At 36.9% G+C, this 24,798-nt stretch overlaps 1 protein-coding gene across 1 annotated transcript in view; it reads left to right on the forward strand.

Moving 5' to 3' along the window:
- The window catches only part of LOC150109710 (uncharacterized), a 493,008-nt gene that overhangs the window by 129,505 nt on the left and 338,705 nt on the right, over positions 1-24,798 (forward strand). The window contains exons 5-6 of the mRNA XM_090403026.1: positions 4,779-4,943; positions 14,693-14,787. Of these exons, the coding sequence (XP_090259152.1) occupies positions 4,779-4,943; positions 14,693-14,787 (260 nt within the window). The remainder of the gene's footprint in view (positions 1-4,778; positions 4,944-14,692; positions 14,788-24,798) is intronic.

A 24,798-nucleotide genomic window follows, 5' to 3' on the forward strand; every position in this document is an offset into this window, starting at 1 on the left:
TGTATTATGAAGATTGGTGATTCAGAAGATGCATAGAAAACTGTATTATTATTAACTGGTAATTAATTTACGGAATTGACAACGCATATAAAGTAAATAAATTAAAGATAACTTTAATGAATCACTTCTATATTTCGGCAATGTCACATTGCCATCTTCGGGAACATAAAGATATGGTATGTGCACTAAGAAACTAACAAAGCAAATGAGGAAGAAAATAGGAACTAATTTTGTTCCTAAAGTCCTAATGGTGCCCTCTTGCGGGCTAATTTGGTAGTCTTGGCAGTTGGGCTGAAGTTCTCAAAATGAAAGTCTCCCAAATTTGGGGCAGTTTCATGCACCCAAATTTGTTGAGGTTAGGAACGTTTTTTAGAGCTGCTGAAGATTCTTTGAATAGTCTTTCGTATTTAAACTTGCTGCGATGGATTATTTTTGTCTTCTTCCGACGAATTTTATGGTGGGTATCTAAGGCATGGTCTGCCAGTCCAGAGCGGCTGTACTGGTGAAAACGGATGCAGTCTTGGTGTTCTGAAATCCTGATATTTGTTGTTCTGCCTGTTTGGCCAAAGTAGGACAATTTGCAGCTGCAAGGGACCTGGTATACACCAGGTAGGTCTAGGGGAAGTGGTTGGTCTTTGGTAGAGCGGATAAGGGATGCCAACTTTTTATATGGTCTGTAACAGGAAGTAAGGTCATATTTTGAGGATATTAGTTATTTTTTCAGAGGTGCCCTGGATGTAGGGGATAGTGATAGACTTGGTGTAGTCTTTATTGTGGAGGGGGGAGGGGGGTTGTGGTTTACAGGTTTTAGTATTTTTTGGATTTTTTTGGGGTTGTAGCCATTGGCTAAGAAAGTGTTGAGGATGTGGTTTAGTTCCATAGTCAGGGCCTTGTCATCTGAGCAGATTAATTTTGCCCTGTTATATAGTGTTTTTATCACCCCATATTGTTGTGAGGGGGGGTGGTGGGATTGCTGGTGAATGTATCTGCCAGTGTGGGGTGGGTTTTCTGTAAACAGAGAAAACCAAAGATCCATCAAGCTAGCGGGTGATTAAAGTGTCTAGGAAGGGGAGGGTGTTGTTTTCCTCTTTTTCTAAGATGAACTGGACTCTGGGATGTTGGTTGTTTAAGTGTGTTAGGAAGGAGTGGAGTGTATCTGAGCCATGTGGCCAAATAGCAAACACATCATCCACATAACGAAGCCAAATAGTGGGTTTTTGTGGGGCAGAGTTTAAGGCTTTCTCTTCAAATGTCTCCATAAAGAAATTGGTCAAGGGTGGGGAAAGTGGTGAACCCATGGCTGTCCCCTCTATCTGTTTGTAGAACTTTCCTTGCCAAACGAAATAGCCTGAGTTTATTGTGAACTGAAATAGGGCTGAGATATCGGGAGGAAACTTGGCTTGGATGAGCTCAAAGGTTTCTTTGAGTGGGACATTAGTGAATAGGGAGGAGACGTCAAAACTGACCATTATGTCAGTGTGTTGGAGTGTGAGGTTTTCTATACTGGCTTTAAAGTGGGCCGAGTTTTTTATGTGTGATGGTGTGTTGCCAGTGTAGTGTGTGAGCGTTTTGGCTAAATGTTTGGCTAATTTATATGTGGGGGAATCAATGCCATCCACTATGGGACGTAATGGCACATTTTGTTTATGTATTTTTGGGAGTCCATATAATCGGGGGGGGTCTAGAGTTATAAGGTTTAAGTTTGTTGGTAACTTCCACAGGCCAAGAAGTGACTTTCTTAAGGAGACTGTGGATAGTTCTAATCTGAGAGTTGGTCGGATTATATTCAACGGGGAGGTAAGTAGTACGGTCTCGTATTAAAGAATTTAGCTTACCTTTGTAGTCTTTTTGGTTAAGTACCACAGTGGCGCTTCCCTTATCAGCTTTGGTGATTACTATTTTTTTGTTGTTTTTTAATTCTTGTAGGGCTGTATATTCGTTTTTGGATAAGTTGGATTTTGGAGGTTTGGCTTTAGTGAGAACACCGGCTACATTCAGTCTCACGTTGTTGGCGATGTGGTTAGGCAGGGTGCGAATTCCACGCTCTATTTGGATCATTAGTGAGAACACCGACTACATCCAGTCTCACGTTGTTGGCGATGTGGTTAGGCAGGTTGCGAATTCCACGCTCTATTTGGATCATTATTTGGATCATTTATTTCTCACAAAAAAGAACCATTTTCCCCTAGTATTATTTTTGATAACACTCAAATTAGGAGAGGAATACAAGATGAGGTTTCTCTTGGAATTACCCCGACATCAGGCCTCTCCTGGCATAAACACATCACAACCATTACATCCTCAACTTCCAAAAACTTGGATTTCTCTTTCACTCAAGATGTTACTTCACCTCTAGGTTCTGTTAACCTTATACAAATCGCAAATCTGCCCATCTATTGAATACTGCCCTCACATTTGGAAGTGAGGCTTTTAAAAGCTCCTTCAAATGCTTGACTCAATGCAGAGGAGAGGAATTAGATTGATAAATGATCCATCTCTTACCAACTTATTCTCCTCACTTTCACACAGACGTTTGATCTTTGCAATTTGCATATTCTATAAATATTTTCATGGCAAATGCTCGTCTGAAATAGCATCAATAATTCCCCCACTCAGTACTAAGCCTGTTGGAACACATACATCTGCTGCCCAACATCCTTTCAGGAGTACACCTTGAAACCCACAGAACAAGTTTCTTTTCCTCCTCCTTCATCCCTGCTACTATTTTATTGTGGAACAGTCTCCCCCTTGATGTATTTTCCAAGGAATAGAATATACAAGCTTTTCAATGAAATGTAAATAAGTTTCTCCTTTCCCAACCCACTGCCCATATATGGCACTAATGTACTGTAGGTTGATCACCCAGCCTCTCGTGTATGGGTCCAATATAAATAAATAAATATATAATATATATATATATATATATATATATATATATATATATATATATATATATATATATATATATATATATATATATATATATACACATACACACTGACATAAACATTCAGGATGGTTCTTATTTGTAGGAAGTCTGTGAAGCAGTTAACACACAGAGTCAAAGCAAATTGTTCATGATGCAGCTCTTGTCACTGAACTTGCCTACCTTTTTTTTTGGAAAGAATTGATTTGCAATCAGATATTAATTAGATCATATAGTTTGATCTTTTAGGATAGATTTGAAATTGGCTTATTTCCAAGCTGTAGCATTGTTGCCAGTGGAATGAGAAAGTGCAAAGCATAAAATGAGCATTAGTTTTGGAACAGAGGTTTTGAGAGCAGTTGAGACTTGAGAAGTTGATTGTTCAACTATCAGGACGTTTTGTGATCTGAGTTGTTCAAGATTTTCTTGGTCACTTGTTGATGTGATATCGTATATCAGGTATGAAGTATTTGATGGAGGAGGAAATTTTTCTCGATTATTGATTTAGGAGTTTGAGAAAAAATATTATGTCAAGGTCTACTATATCTTTTGATGATATTACTGGAGAATCATTAGGATGTAGAAAGATTGATACCTGGAATGGACAGTAGTTACAACCTTTTATTATTATTATTATTATTATTATTATTATTATTATTATTATGAAAAAAAAAAGCAAATGGGTTGGGCTAAGTTAGATATAAACTGGAAATCCTTAACTGGAAAGCAGCTTCTAAAACCAATAACTTAAGTTTATTGGTCTTTAGCAGCTGCTTCCTGTCTCCAGTATATTTGTGAATGTTTTTGTGGTGGTGGCTAAATTTCACCATCCACTGAGAGACTGCTTTCCTACTTAATAAACATTCCTACAGTGTGATTCAAGCCTGGTTTGAGAGCAGAGAGATGCTCTCTGCTTGGTTAACCAGCCCTGTAATTTTTTTAGCGCTGGCATAGAAAAAAATAGCTGCTATTTTAAATTTGAGACAGGAATTGCATTTTTGGTCATTTCTCTGATAAATTTAGTTTAATCCTTTATCCCAGTGAGAGCAAACAAAGTTTGCACCTGAAAATATCTTCAGGACTGAATATGGTGTTGTACTATCTTACCTGGGTAAGTAGTACAACACCAGGCAACTCATAGCAAAGGTGGAGCAAGCTACCAACACTCCTATCCCAGTATCTCCCATAATGCAAAACACATCTCCTTGTGGATATGTACTGTTATGCATTAAGAGATTGGCCACTACCCAGACTAGATTCGACCTTTATTGAGGTCTCTTCAGTGGGAGCCAGGCCCAGAGTTGGAGATACCAGGCAGAAGCAGTAGCAAGGTCATCTTTACCTATAGGAGTTACCAAAAGGTTTGCCACCTTTTTTTTTTTTTTTAATTAAATTACTCTGGATTTAGAGAAAGATGTTGAAAGTTTATTTTTCACTAGGTTAGACTATGATAAATTTAGTTTAATCCTTTATCCCAGTGAGAGCAAACAAAGTTTGTGCCTGAAAATATCTTCAGGACTGAATATGGTGTTGTACTATCTTACCTGGGTAAGTAGTACAACACCAGGCAACTCGTAGCAAAGGTGGAGCAAGATACCAACACTCCTATCCCAGTATCTCCCATAATACAAAACACTTTTCTCAGAAAATTTTTTTTTTTATTATTTTATTTTGTTGCAAAGTAGAAATACAGTGATATGCTGTATTTTTATCTTGCAAATCTGAACCTTGGTTGAAAAGATCTTTTTAATTAAATTCCATTCTTATTAAATGCATTATCACTGTGATGATAAGATATCTTCAGCTATCAATCAAAATATGGTCATTAATAAGCTTAAGATTATTTTAATAGAGACCTAACCAAGACATAACCATTTATTTAAAGGGATCTCAAATGGGAAGCCCATATGAACAGCATGGCAAATTAAGGCATGCAGCAGGTGATGCCTTGGCTGAATGTCAAGAAGGAGAATTCTTTCTTGCAGAAATGCAAAGTACTGAGGACCAGAGTTGCCAGGTAAATTTATGATTCATATTTTTCAATAGTTACACAGTAGATTTATAATGTTTAACAACAATTTCATGAAATACTGGTACTGTATTTCATAAAGTAAATTTCTTTCATTACATTAAATATAAAATATAAATTTTGAATATAAGTGTATAAATAATTTGATTAATTAAAATTTGGGCTGCAGTATTCTTAAATTGTAGTTGCACAATTTAATATCCAATAGTATCACAACACTATTTATTTCTCTAGCACAGAATAATAGTTAATGCCAAAAAAGCCCATTGAACCTTAGAAGATATTGTCATGTAGAAAGTATTTTACCTTGGGTATATAATAAATGTTAAAGATACCAAGCTATTTTAAACCTGGTTTTACTCCAATAGAGTAAAACCAGGTTTAAAATAGCTTGGTATCTTTAACATATTGTCATGTATGCAATAGTTCAGAAACGTTGCTATAGAGCTGTAGTCACTATATATGCGATTTTTATGGTTGAAGAAATGTATATTAGTTCTTAACGGTTCACTCCAAAGATATCTCATCGTGTCCTGTGCTGAGTCAGATAATTATTGAGGCAATATATCTTTTTAGATTTATCTTGCTAGAGATTTCTAATTTTGAGGTTCTTAGTTCGTATAGAGTATGTATTTGTCCCGCAAATACATACTCTACACAAATAATAAATGCTCTATTTAAATAGTTGTTGTAGAATATGAAGAGCTCAGGAGACAGCTTGTAGCATGGAATGAGGAGTTAGCTGGAAAAGAGATCAATGCAGCTTGGGGGATTTTGAAAAATTATTTAGTAGATGCAATGTCTAAATGTATACCACGGGTGAGAAGGTTAAATAAGGTAGGTGTGAGATGGATGAATAAAGAGATTAAGCATGCGATACAGAGAAAAAGGGCATTGTGGAGGCAGCATAAGAGAAGTGGAAGTAACCAATTTCATGAGGTCTACAAAGACCAGGCAAAGAGGGTGACTTGGTTGGTGAGAGTAGCTAAAGAGAGGTATGAACAGCAGTTAGCTAATGAAGCCAAAAAGAATCCTAGGGAGTTCTTTCAATATGTAGCCAGCAAAAGAAAGAATGATTATGGAAGAATGACATTGATTGGAGGAAATGATATAAAGACAGCTGATGCAGAATGTGTGGTGGAGATACTTAATGAGCAGTTCATAAAGATCTTTCAATCTTGTGAATGTGACTTCATGGTGAGATTGAGAGCAGTTGATGAGGAGAGACTGACTATAAGTGAGCAAGAGGTGTATGGGGAGTTGAGTAAACTAGATATTAATAAGGCTGTGGGACTTGATAATGTATCGCCACGTATTCTGAAGGAATGTGCCAGAGAGTTGACACCTGCCTTGACATATTTTTTTAATACGAGTCTTGCACTTGGTCAAGTTCCTAAAGAGTGGAAGGAGGGCAAGATTGTGCCACTTCATAAAGGAGGTGATCGAACTCAAGCATCAAACTATAGGCCTATCTCTGTGTCAAGTGTTGTGGTTAAGTTGTTGGAGAAGCTTGTGAGAACTAGGATCCAGAGTTGGGTTGACAACAATGGTATAATCTTTGATGGACAGCATGGATTTGCTAAAGGGAGGTCATGTTTTAGTAATCTACTTACTTATTACAATAAAGTGACTGCTTCCTTGGACAGAGGAGAAGGATACACAGTAATATACTTGGATTTTGCAAAAGCTTTTGATAGAGTACCTCATGATAAGTTGGCAGTCAAACTAGAGCAGATGGAGTTGGATATTAGATTAGTGCATTGGATTGGAGACTGGCTATCTGATAGGTATCAACAAGTTGAGTATGGGGGTGCGATATCCAGGAAAAGGAAAGTCACTAGTGGAGTGCATCAGGAGTCTGTTTTAGGGCCATTACTATTTAACTTGTATATTAATGATATTGGTGAAGATTTGGATGGAGATATTCAGTTGTTTGCAGATGATGCAAAGTTGGGACGAACCATAAAGAGTAGTGAAGATGTTGTGGCCTTGCAAGAAGACTTGAATAAATTGAGTGATTGGGCAAGAAAATGGGGATGTGAGTTCAATGTTGCAAAATGTAAGGTTTTAAAATTTGGAAAACAAAGATGGGATGCAGAATTTATGCTTGGTGAGAATATATTGTTGGAAGTAGAGGAAATAAGAGATCTGGGGGTGATAGTGGATAAGGATCTAAAATTTAGGTGGCACATTGCCAAAATTGTGAAGACAACACAAAGACTTCTGGAAATGATACGGAGGACACTGACGTGTAGAAGTAGGGAGATTCTTGTTCCATTGTATAAGGCTCTGATTAGGCCACACATGGACTATTGTGCCCAGATTTGGTCACCGGGTTTTCAGAAGGATGAAGAGATGTTGGAAAGGGTCCAAAGGCGACTGGCTAAGGTAGTTTCTGACCTCTGGAATGTTGAGTATGAGGATAGATTGATAAGATGTAATTTGCAGAGTCTAGTGGAGAGAAGGAAGAGGGGAGATATGATAGAGACCTACAAGTTGGTAAGGGGTTATTATAAGATCAATGGTGGAGAAGTTCTACAGAGAATAGTGGGAGATCAGGGGAGAATCAGAGGTCATCCCTGGAAACTGTATAAAGAGGGTGTGAGTAGGGGAGTGAGAGGCAGGTTTTTTTCGTGCAGAGTTGTGAATGATTGGAATGCCTTGCCACAGAGTGTGGTGTCTGCAAGGAGTTTGAGTGTGTTTACGACACGGTATGATGAGATGTGTGTGTGATAAAAGGACCTCCCAGACGAGTCTTTGACTCCATGAAGTCTTGTTTAGTAATAATAATAAGTTTAACCATTTGATACTACTGTGACCATACAGTGAACTCTGTATTATCCGAATCTTAATTAACCAGGTACCTAGTATCTCAACCATAAAAACACCATTTTTTATAATCATCAAATTCCTGACATGTACCCTCAAGGGGTACATGTCAGGAATCATATCTTTGTTTTTAATATGATATTGCCATTGATGCCATCTGTTCACTTTCCGAATCCTTCTCAGGACTCTTATAGCTGCGGTCTATAGTCTTTCGTTAAGTGTTTTATTTCTAATCCAACTCTCATATCCATAAGTTAAAATTGACTTGAACACTGTCTTGTATATAGCTATTTTTAGTGTTTTGACTAATTTCTCTCTTATTCCATATAAATTTATTCAGGAGGAGTTATACTGGAGGAAGTAGGGGAGACAAGAGATCTGGGGTTGATGATTGATAGAAACCTGAAGTTTAGGGGACATATTGCAAAGGTGGTGAAGGTAACACAGAGGATTGCTGCTATTATGAGAAGGACACTGACCTGCATAGATAAGAGGGTTATCATTCCGTTGTATAAGTCTCTGATCAGACCACACTTGGACTATTGTTCTCAGATTTGGTCCCCAGGATATGAAGGGGATAAATTAACTGTGGAAAGGATATAAAGACGGATGACAAAGATGGTTTCAGGACTGTTCAAGGATAGTTATGAGGATCGGCTGAGAGAATGTGGACTGCAGAGTTTGGTGGATAGAAGAAGGAGAAGTGATATGATTGAGACTTTTAAACTGTTGAGAGGTGGTTACAGGGTTGACACTGGGGAGTTCTTTCGCTTGGTTGAACAGCGGGAAGGAGTGATGACAAGAGGCCATCCCTGGAAGTTACGAAAGGAAACTGTGAGCAAGAGGGTAAGGAGTGGTTTCTTTGTGTGGAGGGTGGTTGAGCCGTGGAATGCATTGCCTGATGGAGTGGTGGGAGCGAGAACGGTCAGTGAGTTTAAAGAGTGGTATGATAGACTTTGTGTTTCTCAGGGGGGGGGGGGGAACCTCCCCTCGATGAGTCTTGACAGAATTTATGTCTTAGGAAGGACCTCCCTCGATGATTCTTTTGACTCCTTGGAGGCCTGAATAATAATAATAATAATATTGCTGGTTATTCCGTCCTCTCCTGGAGTTTTTTTTTGGATCCATTGATCTTAATATTAACTCAATTTCATTAGTTGTAAATAAATTATTGTTAGGAGTGTCTGTCTCTTTCCATTCTTTGTAAGTTTTTGTGGATTTCATCATCATCCTTGGGAATAAGCTTGTTTATCATAATAGCTGCAGTTTGCTAACTTCTTAGTGTAGGAGCCATCTGTTTTCTTGATAGATAATGTAGGTGTTGCCTTATTCTTGCTTGCTGCTAATTTATATGTACAGTTGGAAGGATTCGATACAGTTGAAACATTGCAGAATTTTTTCTATGATTCTGTTTTCGAGTTTGTAATTTTGGACTGATAGCTGTATTTGGCTTTGTAGTAGTTTTGTCTTCTACTCTGTCTTAAATCTTGATTATTGTATGTTCTTTGATATAGTCTTCTGAGTATGTTTATACATTTTCTTAGGACTGTTAGTGCATCATTCCACCAAGGTACTGATTTTCTTCCATCGATGTCTAGCTTCTTGGTTGTTCTAAGTGTTTGGTCACTGGATTTTTTCACACCTGATGAAAGTGCAGAAGCAAGCAAGTCTGTGTCAACTTGTGCTGATATCCAGATGGCTAGGTTCTTGTCCAGGCTGAGCTGTTGTTCACTGATCCCATTAAAGTGATACTCAAGATTAGGCATGCAAATTCTCTTTTTAATGCTTTTATAAATATGTCTAGATTGGATTTGTTGGTGAAGTACTTGATGTTAATGCGATGGTTTGTCTTGTGTATTCCATTTAAATTTTTGTTACTAATGATGAAACTTAATATGCGATGATCAGAACAGCTTTCCTCTTCTGCACATCTCCATTCAGAAACCCGAGGTAAAATAGCGTCATTTGCTATTGTTAGATTAATGCTGTTTCTGCTAACTTTGTTGCTTTCCGTGATCTATGTTTTGAATTTTGAGCTGTCTGTAGTATTTGTATGTTGCGTAGTCTGTGCTTAGTGCCATGTGTTTGCAGTCGTTTTTGATTTTGGCAATTTATAAAGTTCATCTTGAACGGACAGTCATTTTATCTCAACAGTCATGTATGATGGTGGAACTTATTGCACTTAAAGCATCTCAGAACACTTATATAGTCTGTGCAATGGCAAATTCTCTACACCATTTTAATACCAGTTTTCAGCAATTTAGTCACCATTGGATTGACTTCAATAATTACATATCTCTTGTGTGTTTTTTTTTATTTGTCTGATGAATTTCATTATCATCTTTGTATCACCACTGAAGAGTTCTTCGTTCTGCATGTGTATTAAGTCAATTGCATTGTTTGTATTGATTTTGCTGGGACTATCATATATTCCATTGTAATTAGCCTTGTCAAATGTTTTTTACTGGGATTTTCTACTAACATGCCTTTGCATTCCTTATAGATTTTGTTATGTAGCAAGTCTATGTCGGTCTTTTCTTTGGATTCAGTTAAGACTCCTCCGTTATTAATACTTTTCAATTTTGCAATTCTGATTTTGATTTTTCTTGGGTCTGTTTTTTCTTTCATGATATTTTTGGTTTCTTCGCTGTTTAGTTAAGCTATCAGTTTCACTATTAATTTATAGCAAGGTTTGTTATCAGTAAGTTAGCTTGTTCCTGCTTGTTTATACTAGACTGTAGTTCTTTTGATACTTCTGTTTCATTGTTCATTTTATTGAATATCTTCGTTAGTTGCTCACTGCAGTTAGTGTGTCCTTTTTTAAATCATTTCTTAAATTACTGCTTACTTTGTCAGTGTTATGCAGCAAATCGAGGGATTTTTCAAATGCTAATTTGTTCTGTCATCTTAGTGCTAATCAAAGTTGTAGTATAATAACTTTCCTATTGAATTGTTAAGTTTTCTAATGTACAAAGTTTAAGAGAATGTACTTACAGTTTTGCTGCTTGCTCCTAGAAGTGATGCTTCCATTGAATTAGACTTCAGAGAATTGTTCCTTGTGACCTTTATACCTCCGAGTGGCAACCGTGTGTGTGTGGGGGGGGGTAGCCCTTACTGTAGCAGTTAATCCTATTATGAGAGGGGCATTGTCTTTAAGGGTAGATGAACAATGGATCTGACCAGCAGTATTCTGTCCATAAAGAGAAAATGAGTAAAGTTGAGGAAAGAATTAAGGCATGGGCAGAGTGAGATAGGATATTTTGAAAGGAGTTTGGTAGTTGGAGATGCAAGAAGGAAGATGCCAATGGCTGACAAATCGAAGATGAATGATTGCAGTGAAATGGTGGAAAGTAGTATAATTCCTGCTTGTTTGTGAAAATATGAAAATGGAGCAGGTGTCAAAAGTATGTCTCAGAGAAGCAACGATAGAGAGAGAGAGTGACTGAGGCTGTGGAGAGGAGAGGAAATGCAGAGGACTTGAATGTGTGAATGAGGTAGCATGGGATTTGTGAGGACTGCTAGAGTGAGAGAGAGAGAGAGAGAGAATTGTGAGTGTATGGCCAAGTTAAAATAGTAGAGGCATGATAGTCAGAATGTGCAGGAAGAGAGGACTTAAGTTTGCAAATCTGCACCATTGACCTCTGGAAAGCCTTCCTCATGAAGTATTCCCATAAAACCACAACCTGCAACTCTTAAAGAAAACATCAATAAGATTCTTAGTCCTCATCTGCACCCCACACATGGTACTGTGCTTATCCTTCAACCTCCCATGTGTGGAAAAAGTATAAAAAATCTGTTTGATTTAATCTTATTACAAATTGCTATTTTCAAATTGTATCATTTCCAGGTTTTTGATTACTTGTTCAATCTATTGGTTTAAAGGTAAGAGAGAGCTGTTTGCTTCAGATGGTCTACATTTGAGTGAGAGTGGTGGTGTGAAGCTGAATAGATTGTTGATGAGAAGGAAAGAATGTATAGCCAGTCAGCAAAACAGAAACTAGATGGTGGGGCTGTGAGTGTAAGATACCAGGATTGGGGTGAAATAATGTACAAGATAGGAATACAAGGATTCTTATCTTCCTCGATGGAAGCAGAAGTCAATAGAGTTGAATGATGGAAGGAATTGTGAGAAGGAAAGAGAGACCAGCAGAAAACTACTGTGCTTATACATCATTGTAAGGCATATTAGGAATAAGGGTGCAGAATTTAGCCTTGATACACTTAGCCAGTCCACAAATCACTGTTAGTGAGGTATTGTTAATGGAAGATGACATACTCACTGGAATAGAATGTGATGGTTATGGCATTTTTCGAAAAGACAGAAAAGAAGGAGGTGGAGCATTACTGATAATTCCAGACAAGTTGTGTTGTGTCTTCTTAATATTGAACTTTAAGAAAATAATAACGAACTTTGAGGTTGACAACTTCTATTGCCTCAGCAACTCGATCATTTTCTGGCAACATTTCCGTTTCACATTTAAAAAAGGACGGACAAAGTTTTTTCCAGACACCATTCAAAGTTTTTTGGAAATTTCACCCCAAGAATCTCCGATAATCCTTCCTTCTTCTTTATGTAGCTTCCTCAGTGAGAGGGTGCAGTACCATGTCCTTCCAGTTCTCTCTGTTGGCTTTCCTTTTTGTTTCTGCATAGCTATGTATCCTGTCCATGATCTTATATCTTCAAGCCATGTCCATCGTTTTTTGCCTCTTGATCCTTTTCCCATAATTTTTCCTTCTAAAACTGTTAGTATCCTCTGCCCTGCTGAACCTCTCAGACATGTCCTGCCAATCTAATCTTTCTCTGGATCATGTTCTGTAATAAAGATCTCTGTGTTTGCATTCTCTGTAGGACATCTGTATTTGTCACATGTTCTGTCCATGGGATTTTCAGAGCTCTCATATAGCACCACATTTCAAAGGCCATTATCTGTTGCTTACTCTCTTCTTGAATATCCAGGTCTCACTTCCATATGTGAAAATTGGCCACACTAATGTTCTTATCATTCTTTTCTTTGTCTCGATACTCACAGAACTTCTGAGCAGATCTTTATTTTTCCAGAATGTATCTTTAGCTATGGCTGTTCTTATTTTTATTTCTTTATCTTGCTTTCCATCTGCAGTAAAGTAGGTGCCTAAATATTTGTATTCTGTTGTATGTTCAATTTTCATATTGTTTACGAATATTTCTGGCTCAGATCTGCTTTCTTTTGAGATTTTCATAAATTTGGTCTTTTTTGCATTTATATCTAATCCAAATTCTTTACCTTCTTCAATTAGTAGCTGCAGTAATTTGATTAATTTGTTTCTGTTTTCTGCTAATAGAATGGTATCATCAGCATATCTAAGGTTGTTGTATTTTATGCCATTGATACTAATTCCTGTTTTTTGTTTTTCAATCTTTTTCATCACAGTCTCACTATAGATATTAAATAGATTTGGTGAAAGGATACAACCTTATCTAACTCCTCTTTTTATTTTCACTACAGAAGTCTCATTGTTAAACAGCTGCATTTTCTGTTTGGTGTAAATCATTTTTATAATCTTAAATACATGATCTTCTATGTCTAATTTATCTAATATATTGAACATTTTATTATGTTTTACCCAGTCAAAAGCCTTCTGAAAGTCTATGAAGCATATGTAAATGTTCCTATTTCTTTCAGGTGATCTTTCTATTAGTATTTTTAGTTCCAGGATAGCATTAATGGTTCCCTCTTCTGAAGCCTTTCTGTTGTTCACTCAATTCACACTTATGGCTCTTTCAATTTGTTAACAATGGTTAAAATAATTTTAGATGCATGGGATATTAGGCTCACAGTTCTGTAATCCTTGCAATTTTGTGCATTATGTTTCTTTGGAATTGGTATGCAGATAGATGTTGTAAAAACATCAGGTAATTGTATTGTTTTATAGATGTCCTGAATGGATTCCACTAAATAGTTGTTATTATTGTCAGTCAAAGCTTTCAACAGCTCAGCTGGAATATTATCACACCCAGGAGATTTATTATTAGGAAGATTCTTGATTGCATGTTCTATCTCCTTTCTTGTGGGTAGAGTGGTATCTGTTGTTATGTTTAACTTAAGGTGTCGTGAATCATCTAACATGTTATCATTATCATAGAGGTCTGATAAGCACTCCACCCATCCATTTATCTTTTCCTTATCAAGGAGTATGTTTCCATCTTTGTCCTTGATGTTATTAGACTGTTAACATTTTGCTTTTCCATTAAGTTCTTTCACTTTCAGGAATGCTTCTCTGGTTTGTTCCTATTTTGTAATTCTTCTATCCCAGTGCACTGCCTATTTATCCAGTTTTCTTTCAATCTTTTACATAACTGTTTGATTATTTTATCCAAAGTTTTATATCGTAAGCTTTCTTCTTCATTTGCTCCTCTTTTCCATGTTCTTCTTTCATCAATAAGGTTGATTACCTCTTGAGTTATCTTGGTTTTTTCTTTCTTTCTTCTTGTTTATTGATGTTGTTTTATAATCCTTACAGCATCTAAAACATTAGACTATTTCCAAAACTCTTTAACAGACACTCTTTAACTTTAACAGACGTACATATAAGAAACTGCATAACTCCGGATTCACATAAGTCAGGGTAGCGTAAGTTGGGATATAACCGTATTTATGTTGCTAAATAATGCACATTTTTCCCAAGCTTTGTGTAAGTAAACTAATGTTTTCTGCTTTTCCATGCAATAAACCAGTAAATTGATAGTGTACTCCTATATGACAACATCAGATTTTTTTATATATATTCATTTTATTTTTCATTCAGTTATAAAGTAATTATAATCTATTTCACTGCTTTTTGTTTATTTGGATTGATTCGTATAGAATTTAGACTTCATTTTAATGTACTTTCACAATTCAGATATTAAAGTTAATTTATTTTTATAGTCAGAGATGTTTTCTAGTCCTGGAGTCAGAGGTGGAGATGTAGATGATGTAGAATTGATGACACAAGAGGAAGCCGAAAAACTTTTAAGTCCAAGGTAATTGATATATACACTACTTGGCCAAGCAGTATTTGAGATTTCAAATGTTTTGGGTGTGCTGTTTTAATTAATGATTTTTAATTATATAACCATAATTTTATGTGTTAGAAGGGATCATTATAATAAATATTTTATTACGAAAGTTATTTTAAGTGATATTATAAACTTAGATATATAATGTTTAAAATTGATTGTGGGTGTGTTCTCCAACCTCATACAGGATTTAATTATCTATCTCACTTTCAGTTGAAAATTCCTATGTTCAAAAGAATTCCTGTTCCCCACATTCAAAAGAATATAAGAAAACCTGTTGTAAAATCCCAACTGGGATGTGAAGAACAGTTATAGAGATTTTCAGCTGTAAGTGAGCTAAATGATCAACAACTGTATGAGGCTGGAGAACCTATCTATACACATGCGCATGTAGGTATGCTCATTGTTTGGGCCCTGTTTAATAGATTTTGATATAATTTTGCCTTTTGTTTGCAGTACCTTAACAGGCATACTGAAATGAATTCACCACATTGAATGCAGATGTTATTTACTGCCATTACTATATCAATTCTGTTTCTTTTCAGTGCAGTCAGCATTTATTTCTAGAATTACTGCTTTCTTCTTTTTATTACTTACCTTTTATTCCATTTCTTATAATTCATCAGCTATGATGTATCTTGTGATTATTCATCCGGTGGTAGATTCAGAGGGGAAGGGAGGGTTGATATTAGTGTTTGTCCTTCTTTTCAAGAAATTAAAATAATAAAATTGTGGTCAAGGTGTTAGACTAGTGAGAACCAGGATTCAGAACTGGGTTGACAGCAGTAGAATTTTCTTTGACATACAGCATGGGTTTTGGGTTTGCTAAAGGGAGATCATATTTTAATAAACTGCTTACTTATTATAACAAAGGTGACATAGGCATTGGACAAAGGGGATGCATAGACAGTAATATATTTAAATTTTGCAAAGGCCTTTGATAGATTGCCACATAACAAGGTGATAATCGGAACAGATGGAGTTGGATGGTAGATTAGCACATTAGATTAGAGATTGGCTGTCTGATAGGTATAAGCAAGTTATGTATGTGTGGCTCCATGATGGATGGGAGCTCTGATGCCAAACAGAAAAAAATGCCTTGAGTATGAATCCTTCATCCTAAAATTTTTCATACACAGTAAGTATCCACAGTAGTATAGGGGCAGTTAGGGTATCCTTAAACAGGGTACATTGCCTGCCCCTACCAAGTATCGATACTGTAGATACTTCATTTGATAACAGAAATAAGAAACAAAAGACATCTGACACAAGTTACTTATTGCTCTTTACACCTATAAGGTGCACGAGGCCACGAGTTTAGCGTGCCATCCTCTCCGGTCCAGTGCTGCTTCTCTCGCTCTCTCCCAACTTGACCATCCTAGTTTGTTTCGTTCTTTGATTGCCATCTGGTGCCATGGGTCTTCCCCTCTTCCTTTTACCATCAGGCACCCATGTCAATGCTATTCTTGTGTGTTCTGATGTTGGCATTCTCAATACATGGCCTATCCATGTCCATTTACATTTCTTTAACTCTATTGTAATGGATTCGGTTTTGGTTTTCTTGTAAATTTCAATATTTGAGATTTTATCTGGCCAGTAAATTTTGAGAATTCTGCGAAGCCATTTTGTTTAGAAAGCATCTATTTTGTTTTCTTGTTGTTTGGTTAATTTCCATGATTCACTTCCATAAAGTAATACAGATTTAACAGTTGAGTTAAAAATTTGCACCTTTAAGTTTGTTTTTATATTGGATGATTTCCAAATTTTCTGTAAAGTTTTAAATGTAAAGTTCTATAAAGTTTTAAACCAGTCCCATGGGTTTAATATTTTAAACCGGCCGAGAGATTATCATATCCACTCTCCAGCCAAAAGGCTGCAGGGTGGAATCCTGCCGTGGGCATGGATGTTTGTGATTGTCTGTGGAAATACCAGTGGTGGTCGTGGCAGACGGTAGATGGCATTGATGTAGTTAGTGGATTGAGCGGTGAAGACAGAGACATGTAGAGTAGGTGTTCTCCCTTGATGAACCTTCAGATTCCCTGTAGGTGTCGCATAATAATAATAAAAAAAAATGCGTAAGAAGATTTTTTTTATTCTTATTGCAATGTCTTCGTTGGTACCACCTTCTGTGTTGATAGTTGCTCTGAGGTAATTAAAAGTGTTTGTCACTTCTACTTGATTTCCATTTATAAAGATTGGGTTATTCTTTTTACTGTTATTATTCGTGACACCTCCAAGGTGTCCGAAAACTCATCGCGGGTGGACACCTGGTGTACAACTCTCCGTCTCCACTACTACACAAAACCTCTACTACCAATCACTACCATCTACTGGCCGCAACCACCACCACCACCACCTAGTACACCACAGCTAGTATTTTTTTGTTTGTAAATTGCGTGCGTTCTGAAGGGCCGATTTGTTTGTATGCGGGATGAAAAACTCGAGTTTCTTAGAGAAAAGACCCTGCTACCTCCGTATGAGATCGGCTAATTCACCTTCAATTGAAAAAGTCCATATAAAGATTCCTCCTGTCATGACGAGAATCGAACTTAGGCCTTTTCTAATCGAAGGGCGCACGGTACGTCATTCTTCCAATTGTGCTACGGAGGTGCTAAATTGTTAATTTTTAATATTTTGGTTTTCTTCTCATTGATGCGTAAGCCTATTTGTTTAGCAGTTTCCTCTAACTTTGTTGTCTTAATTTTCATGTCTTCAAATCTAGATTATAGTAGTACCATGTCGTCAGCATAGTCCAAATCTTCTAATGTGGTGTCAATGTTCCATCTTATTCCAGTTTTCAGGGTATGCAACATTATCCAATTTTTGACAATGATGAAAAGTGTTCCAGACATGACACAACCTTGCTTAACACCAGCTTTGATGTAAAAACTTTCTGAAGCTGTTCCATTTAATAGAACTTGTCCTTTACTTCCATCATACAAATCTTTTATAATATTTATTATTTTGTCAGGAAATCCATAAATTTTCCAGATTTTCCATAGACATTCTCTGTCTATGCTGTCGAAAGCTTTGGCAAAATCAATAAAATTGAGATACATAGTTGAATTTAGTTCAACACTCTGTTCAATTATGTTTGTAAGAATAAAAATTTGATTCATTGTGCTTCTTCCATTTCTAAAACCTGCTTGTTCTATTCTCAGAATTTTCTAAGTGCTATTTTTTATTCTATTTATTATGATTCTAGTGAAGATCTTTGATGGTGCTGAACAATAGGCTGATTCCTCTCCAATTGGTGCATTCTGTAAGATCACCTTTTTTTTTGGAATTTTGACTGTTTGTGATTCTTTCCAGGTACTTGGATGCCCATATGATATTAAATAGTTTATACAGTATAGTTGCTGATGTTTTTAGGTCAGCTTTGGGCAGTTCAGCACTAATGTTATCATTTCCACTTCCTTTTCTATTCTTTTGGATCTTGATCGCTTTCATGATTTCTTTCACTTTGATCTCTCCCATGTTTAAATGAAATTCGAATTGATTTGGTATCTCTTCGAAAGGGGATTCAATATTTGGATTTATAGAGTCGTGTTTAACATTTAATAATTCAAGTACTCCTTCCATCTTTGTTGGACTTCTTGCTCTTGAGCTAGTAGCTGACTATTTTTATCTTTAACCCCGCATCCATTCATCTGATAGGTTCCTCCAAGTTGTCTTATAATTTTATAAACTTCTCCAAGATTTCTGGTATCATTCACTCTCTGATCATCCTCAGCCAACAGTTGATAGTAGTTTCTCTTGTCATTTCTGACAGAGCACTTTATCTATCATCTTATGTACTTCTTGGTATTGCTTCTGATATTCTCCACGTAATCTTTCTGATTTGCAGCTGTTTATTTTCTCTTTTAACTTCTTCCTTTCTTCAATTAGTTTTAATGTATTTCCTGTAATCCATCCTTTGTGTGACTTGTCACTCCTAAAATATCTTGCACAGTTTTATTGAAGGCTTTACACTTTTCCTAGTTGGCTTCAATCTTATTTTCCTCATCATTTTCATTTGATTCTTCCAAAACTGAGAATCTACAGTTCATTGGTAAATTTCTCTTTTATTTTCTTTTCCTTCAGTTTATCAATATTATATTTAATTTTCTTATTCTTTCTTAGTTTTGAATTTCTTGCCAGCTTTAATTTAACTATTGCAGTTAGCAGAAAATGGTCTGAAGTTGCATTCTCTTTTAACCCTTACATCTTGTAATATCCTCTTGAAAGTATTGTATATAGCAATGTGATCGATCTGTTTTTTTTGTTTTTCCATTGAGGGAGATCCATGTTATTTTGTGAATTTCCTTATCTTTGAAGAAGTATGACTACCTACTATCCTAGTAGGTAGTCATACTTAATACTGCTCTGGAAGCAGTAGTAATTCGCCTAACTGTGGGATTTCTTATTACAGTATGTTCCAATATTTATCATGAGTTAAATGAGATCAAACTTGATATTCTTATATTGCATCTGCCTCAGGCCATACCTCTCTTTGATGACTTTAACGGATACAACGCTGTGTGGGATAGTGCCACGTGAATGAACAATGTCATATCATTGAGCAAATGCTCGGCAGTCATTTTTCTCCTTTTTTAATATAAAGTCAAGACCTTATTTCATGTATCTTCCTGCTCATATTCTGCAATAGATCTTACAATCTGCTCTCCTTGCCATTATCCCACTTCTCATGTCGGATGCCATAGAGAACATATATGGAAATAATTATTTTCCTGTCATTTGCACTTTGACTTCACAGGAACCATGTTCTCCTACATGGATGCTCATTTGGAAAGTGGGAAAGGCCAACTGAGTACTTTTCCCCATCTTGCAAAATTTAATACTGAAATAGTCACTCAAATACCTGTCAGCGAAGTATGCAACAAATTGTATTGTTGTGTGGCCATACTAATACATATGAGATATGCTTCCCAAAATGAGAACATATCTGGGTTCAGTCTTCTTTGACATGCATAGACATAGACTCAGCTCCCTTCAAACCTTCTATCTGGTTATGTAGATGATGTGTTCTCTATTTGGCCTCATGGCCAGACACATTAGACTCCTTCCTCTGTCACCTCCATAGTCTGTATCCAAGAATTCAGTTTACGATGGGAAAGGAAAATAACAACAGTTTATCCTTCCTAGATCCCTCAGTGGCATTGCCTTTTGAATGGTAACCTCTCTTTCACTGTATATAGAAAACCCACTCACACAGGAAAATACATTTACAAACTTTCCCACCACCACCCCTCTCACTAATATGGTATCATTAAAACTCTATTTATCTATTTTATCATTAAAACTAATATGGTATCATTAAAACAAAGATTATAGGCCCCAATAGGGCCTATAATCTTTGTTTCAGTGGAACCTCTTTTTCAGCAGACTCAACCATATATACACACATCTTCCTATCCAATGGCTGCAGCGCTTACTGAATTAAAAAAAAAAAAAAAAAACAGTTCTCTTCCCTCCTCGACCATCCTTTCATTAGGATTTCAGAAATGCCATCACCATCCCCTACCTCCAGGGTACATCAGAAAAAAAAGCCATCAGAAAAAAAACTGGAAACTTGCTACCTTTATCCATTCTACCAAAGATCAGCTCCCTCCTCTCTGTGTACAGAGTATATAAAGTACAATGTTGGAAGTTCTTTCCACTTGGTTAGACTAAACTAAATTATATATTTAGTTTAATCCTTTATCCAAGTGTAAGCAAACAAAGTTCACGCCTGAAGTATCTTTAGGACTGGGGCAACTCGTCTATTTTCTCATTGACACATAGAAAATTGACATCTATTTCTATTTGGCATGGTAATTTTTCAAATGATTAAATAATTGAAATAGAAAATTGATAAAAAAATTGATCGTGTAAGACGGGCATAAGATGAATTAAAAAGCAATATTTAAATTTTAAATGATTATCTAATCGCAAAATCACGAAAATAATTATTTTTTAAATATATATTATTAGTTTCTTCTATAAAGAGCCACCGACCCCTAGACTGCCCCCAAATGCTTCTGATCCCACTATAGCCCCCCCCCCAGAAGGCTTCAGCGTCCACTTGGGGGGTGGTACCGCCCACTTTGGGAACCTATGATTTAGATGAACACAAAACTTACATTTATACACACACACGCACGCATGCGAAAGGCCACAAGACCTATAGTACATTAGTGCTGTGTGAGCAAGAGGAATAGAAAAAAGGAAGAATCTGTTTGTATTTTGCTTAAACAGCTGAGGGTTATAATCTTTTGGGAAGGCAGAGTGAGGAAGGCTGTTCCAAAGGACAGAAGTACATGAAACGAAAGAAGAGGCAATGAAGTTGGTTTGGTGAGTTTCAAGATGGACTTTAAAAGGATGTTGGTTAGCAGTGGTTCTTGTTTTACTGATTTTGGAGGTCAGTGGAGGAATAATAGTGGCCAATTCAGCAGTGCACTGTCCATGAAAGTATCTGTGAGATAGGGATTGAAGTGGGTATGTGAGAGATGGCCCATTAATTATCCAGATTGCCCTCTTCTGGATAGAATCGAGCAATCTTAGAGAGGATTTTTGTACACTATCAGAGCAATACTCTGTGGCTGGGTGGATTTGGGCTTTGTATAGAGTTAGCAGCTATGAAAGTGTGAAGTAGTGTCTTGTATGAATAAGTATAACAAGGTTTTTTTTGGATGCAGAAGCTATAGTTGAAATATGGTTGTGCCAGGAAAGATCGGAGGTGTAGATCAGTCCAAGAAGAGAAATCTGATCGTGCCAGAAATCTTCAATGCCACCACAACTCAGTTTTGGTGGCATTGAAGTTTACAAGGTTGTTTCCCCCACTCCAATATAGCTAGGAGATCGGAGTCAGGTCCTTGTTGTGGTAGATCTCAAGGATTCTAATACTTGAGCACTAGAAGGTTTGTCGACTGAAAAGGAGGAATGGATTGTACTCTCATCAGCAAAGTTATGGATAAGATTGGAAGTCTGCGAGAACAGTTCATTTATGTACAAGAGGAAGACAATGGGTGAAAGAGCAGAACTCTGGGGTGCTCCTACATTGGTGGGGAAATCTTAGGAGAGTAAACCGTTCACCATGACACGAAATGAGCGACTAGTGAGAAAGTTAGTGATCCAATTGCAGAATGAGGAAGGTAGACCATAGGATGGCAGTTTGGTGAGTGGACCCCTGTGTGGGTGAAGGTTGTTCTGTGGCAAAAGAGACATATGAGGTTGTGGTTTGAGTTACCAATAAGAGAAACAATTACAGTATGCCTGGAAGAGGAGCTTGTTAGGAAGAAGTCAAGTATGTTGACAAATTGTAGGGAGTTGTCAGGTATTTTGGTAGGAAGATTGTTGATCTAAAATGGTCATTGCTGATGGCAAATACCTTAGCATCCCTGTCTGCTTGATTGGCAAAAGTTGAGAAGAGGATCCATGGACATTGAGGTCCCCAAGAAGGATGACCTCACTATTGTATTTTGACTGCAGAAAGTTGAACTTTAGAGAAAAATAATTGAAGAGGTCAGAGTGGTTTACGGAATTTGGAGAGTGATAAAGGGATCTATGAAAAGGACAGGTCGATTTGGTAGAAGAATTTTGAGCCAAAGCAGATCAAACAATTGGGGACTTATTTGGTAGAAGAATTTTGAGCCAAAGCAGATCAAACAATTGGGGACTCAAGGATTTGCAGTCTCTGGCATGGTATGTTGGTTTTGACAAATGCACAAGTGTCATCCTTATGGCAGAAAGAACTGTGTAATGTGTAGTTTGGGCAGTTGAGGTGGGCAGTGGCTTGTCAGTTGGGGTTCTGAAAGGAATAGTAGTTATGGTTTAGATGACTGTAGAATAAAATCATTAAGTTTATTTTTTTTTTACTTGCCATACAACATAAGAACTATTTGGGTTTCCTTTGGCCTGATTGCCATAATCTGATTTTGCTTTCCTTGCTATGCTGATTGCCATTATGCTTCATGCCATTCCTAAGCTTACTAATCACTATTTTTCTCTATATACTCCACAATTTTTTTTTTTTCCAGCATCTGCTCAATGATTCTATTTGTATGTGGTTCGCTATGAGTGGATTTGCTTCCATAATACATAGCCAGCTTTTAACTTGTATACATCTAGTATAAATAGAAAAAACATATGTGTTGAAACCTGGTTATCTATTATTGAAAATGATTCTATTCTCTACCTAATTCCTATGTGACTTATCCTCCTTACCTTTGGTATACAGTCTGTTATTGCTTTTTCCAAACACCCATTGACCATGTCCATGCATTACTAACATTCTACCCTTGCAGATTCCTATTCATGACATGAAAATCTGCAAGGATGTTAGTAGTGCATGGGAGGCAGCTTAAAGCATTGCATAAAGCTTCCTTCTAAGCTTGTCATATTCACTTATCTTGTAGTTTCACATATCCTATCTTAACTGAAAATTCCATGTTTGGTAACCTCCCAAGTCAAGACTGCATGATTCATTATTTTACTCACCACAAAGTAAAAAAATTCTGTCATGTTTCTTTTTGACCTATTCTTCATTTTCTTCCCATTGCATGATCTTTCCTCCTTCTATTCTATGTTCCTGTAGTTGAAGTCTCTCATAATAATTATTCGACCTGCACCCATCATGCTAATTTGTTGATGCATGTTGTTCACATCTTTTCTTGTTCTGAGAAAGGTCTGTCCAGAGAGGAGGTTTTGCTTTGTATAAAGACTGTGCAGGAGGGATTGGAGAGGATCATTGTGTGTGTGAGGGAGAGAGAGAGAGAGAGAGATTGGAATCATTTAACTAGATTTTCCTCTTCTGGATAAAATCAGGTAGTCTTAGGGGGAGGATTTTGGGGTACTGCCCCGAAACATGCGAGTAGCATGCCATGTGGTTGGACAGATTTGGAATTTATACAGAGTTAGCAGCTCTACAGGTGAAGATTAGTATCTTGAGTGGAAAAGTACACAGTTTTTTGGCAGCTTCAAAATACATCCTCTGTCCAAAAAGAAACCAAACTTTTCAAAAATAGAAGAAACTAGTGGCGCTAACTGTCGTATCATTTTGTTGTCAAAAGCAGCAATCTTCATTAGTGTTGTATCAACTGTTTATACATTTGTTTCATTAGAAGCCGAGTTATAGTGCCAAAAGTAACGGTGTATTTTGACGAACGGTCGGAAAATGAGTTTCAAATAGAGAGCTGCGATTGACTTTTGTGTTAAACTTGGTAAACGTTTTACCAAAACGCATCAAATGCTTCAAAAAGTATACTGTGATGAATGCTTATCCCATACTCAAGTTTACGAGTGGTTTAAGCGATTTAAAAGTGGTCATGAGCCATTTGGGGACGATGAAAAGCCAGGCTGTCCAAAAACTGGACTGAGCGAAGTCAACATCCAAAAAGTGCATGATTTCATCAAAGAAAACCCAAAATCGTCCATGAGATTGATTGAAGATGAATTGGGGATTCCAAAATCAACTGTGCACAACATTTTGACCGAGAGTTTGGGGCCTTCATAAATTGAATTCGTGATTTGTTCTCCACAAGTTGACCGACAACCAAAAAATGTATTGAATTGAACACTGCAAGGACCTCATTAAAACTGCTCGGAAGGACTCCTACTTCCTTTAAACGATCATTACTGGTGACGAAATGTGGTGTTTTTGAGTATGAGCCTGAAACAGAGTGCTGAGTGGAGACCACCAGAAGAGGGAGATCCGAAAAAAAAGTCGCTTGGAGAAGTCAAAAGTAAAGACAATGCTGATTTGTTTTTACAATTCCAAGGGCATTATCCACAAAGAATTAGTTCCGCCTGGCCAAGCAGTCAATGGTGAGTTTTATCTCAAAGTTTTGAAGTGATTGATAGCGAGAATTCGTCGCATATGGCATGAATATCGTGATGCAGGCAGCTGGTCACTTTTGCACGATAATGCACCATCTCATCGTTCGAACATTGTGAGACAAATTTTGAGCAAAAACCAAGTTTGTGTGTTGGATCATT

This window comes from Typopeltis vanoorti, chromosome 2, assembly GCF_054136105.1.
Source record: "Typopeltis vanoorti isolate ZY-2024b chromosome 2, IOZ_Tvanoo_1.0, whole genome shotgun sequence".
In the NCBI taxonomy this organism is placed as follows: domain Eukaryota; kingdom Metazoa; phylum Arthropoda; class Arachnida; order Uropygi; family Thelyphonidae; genus Typopeltis; species Typopeltis vanoorti.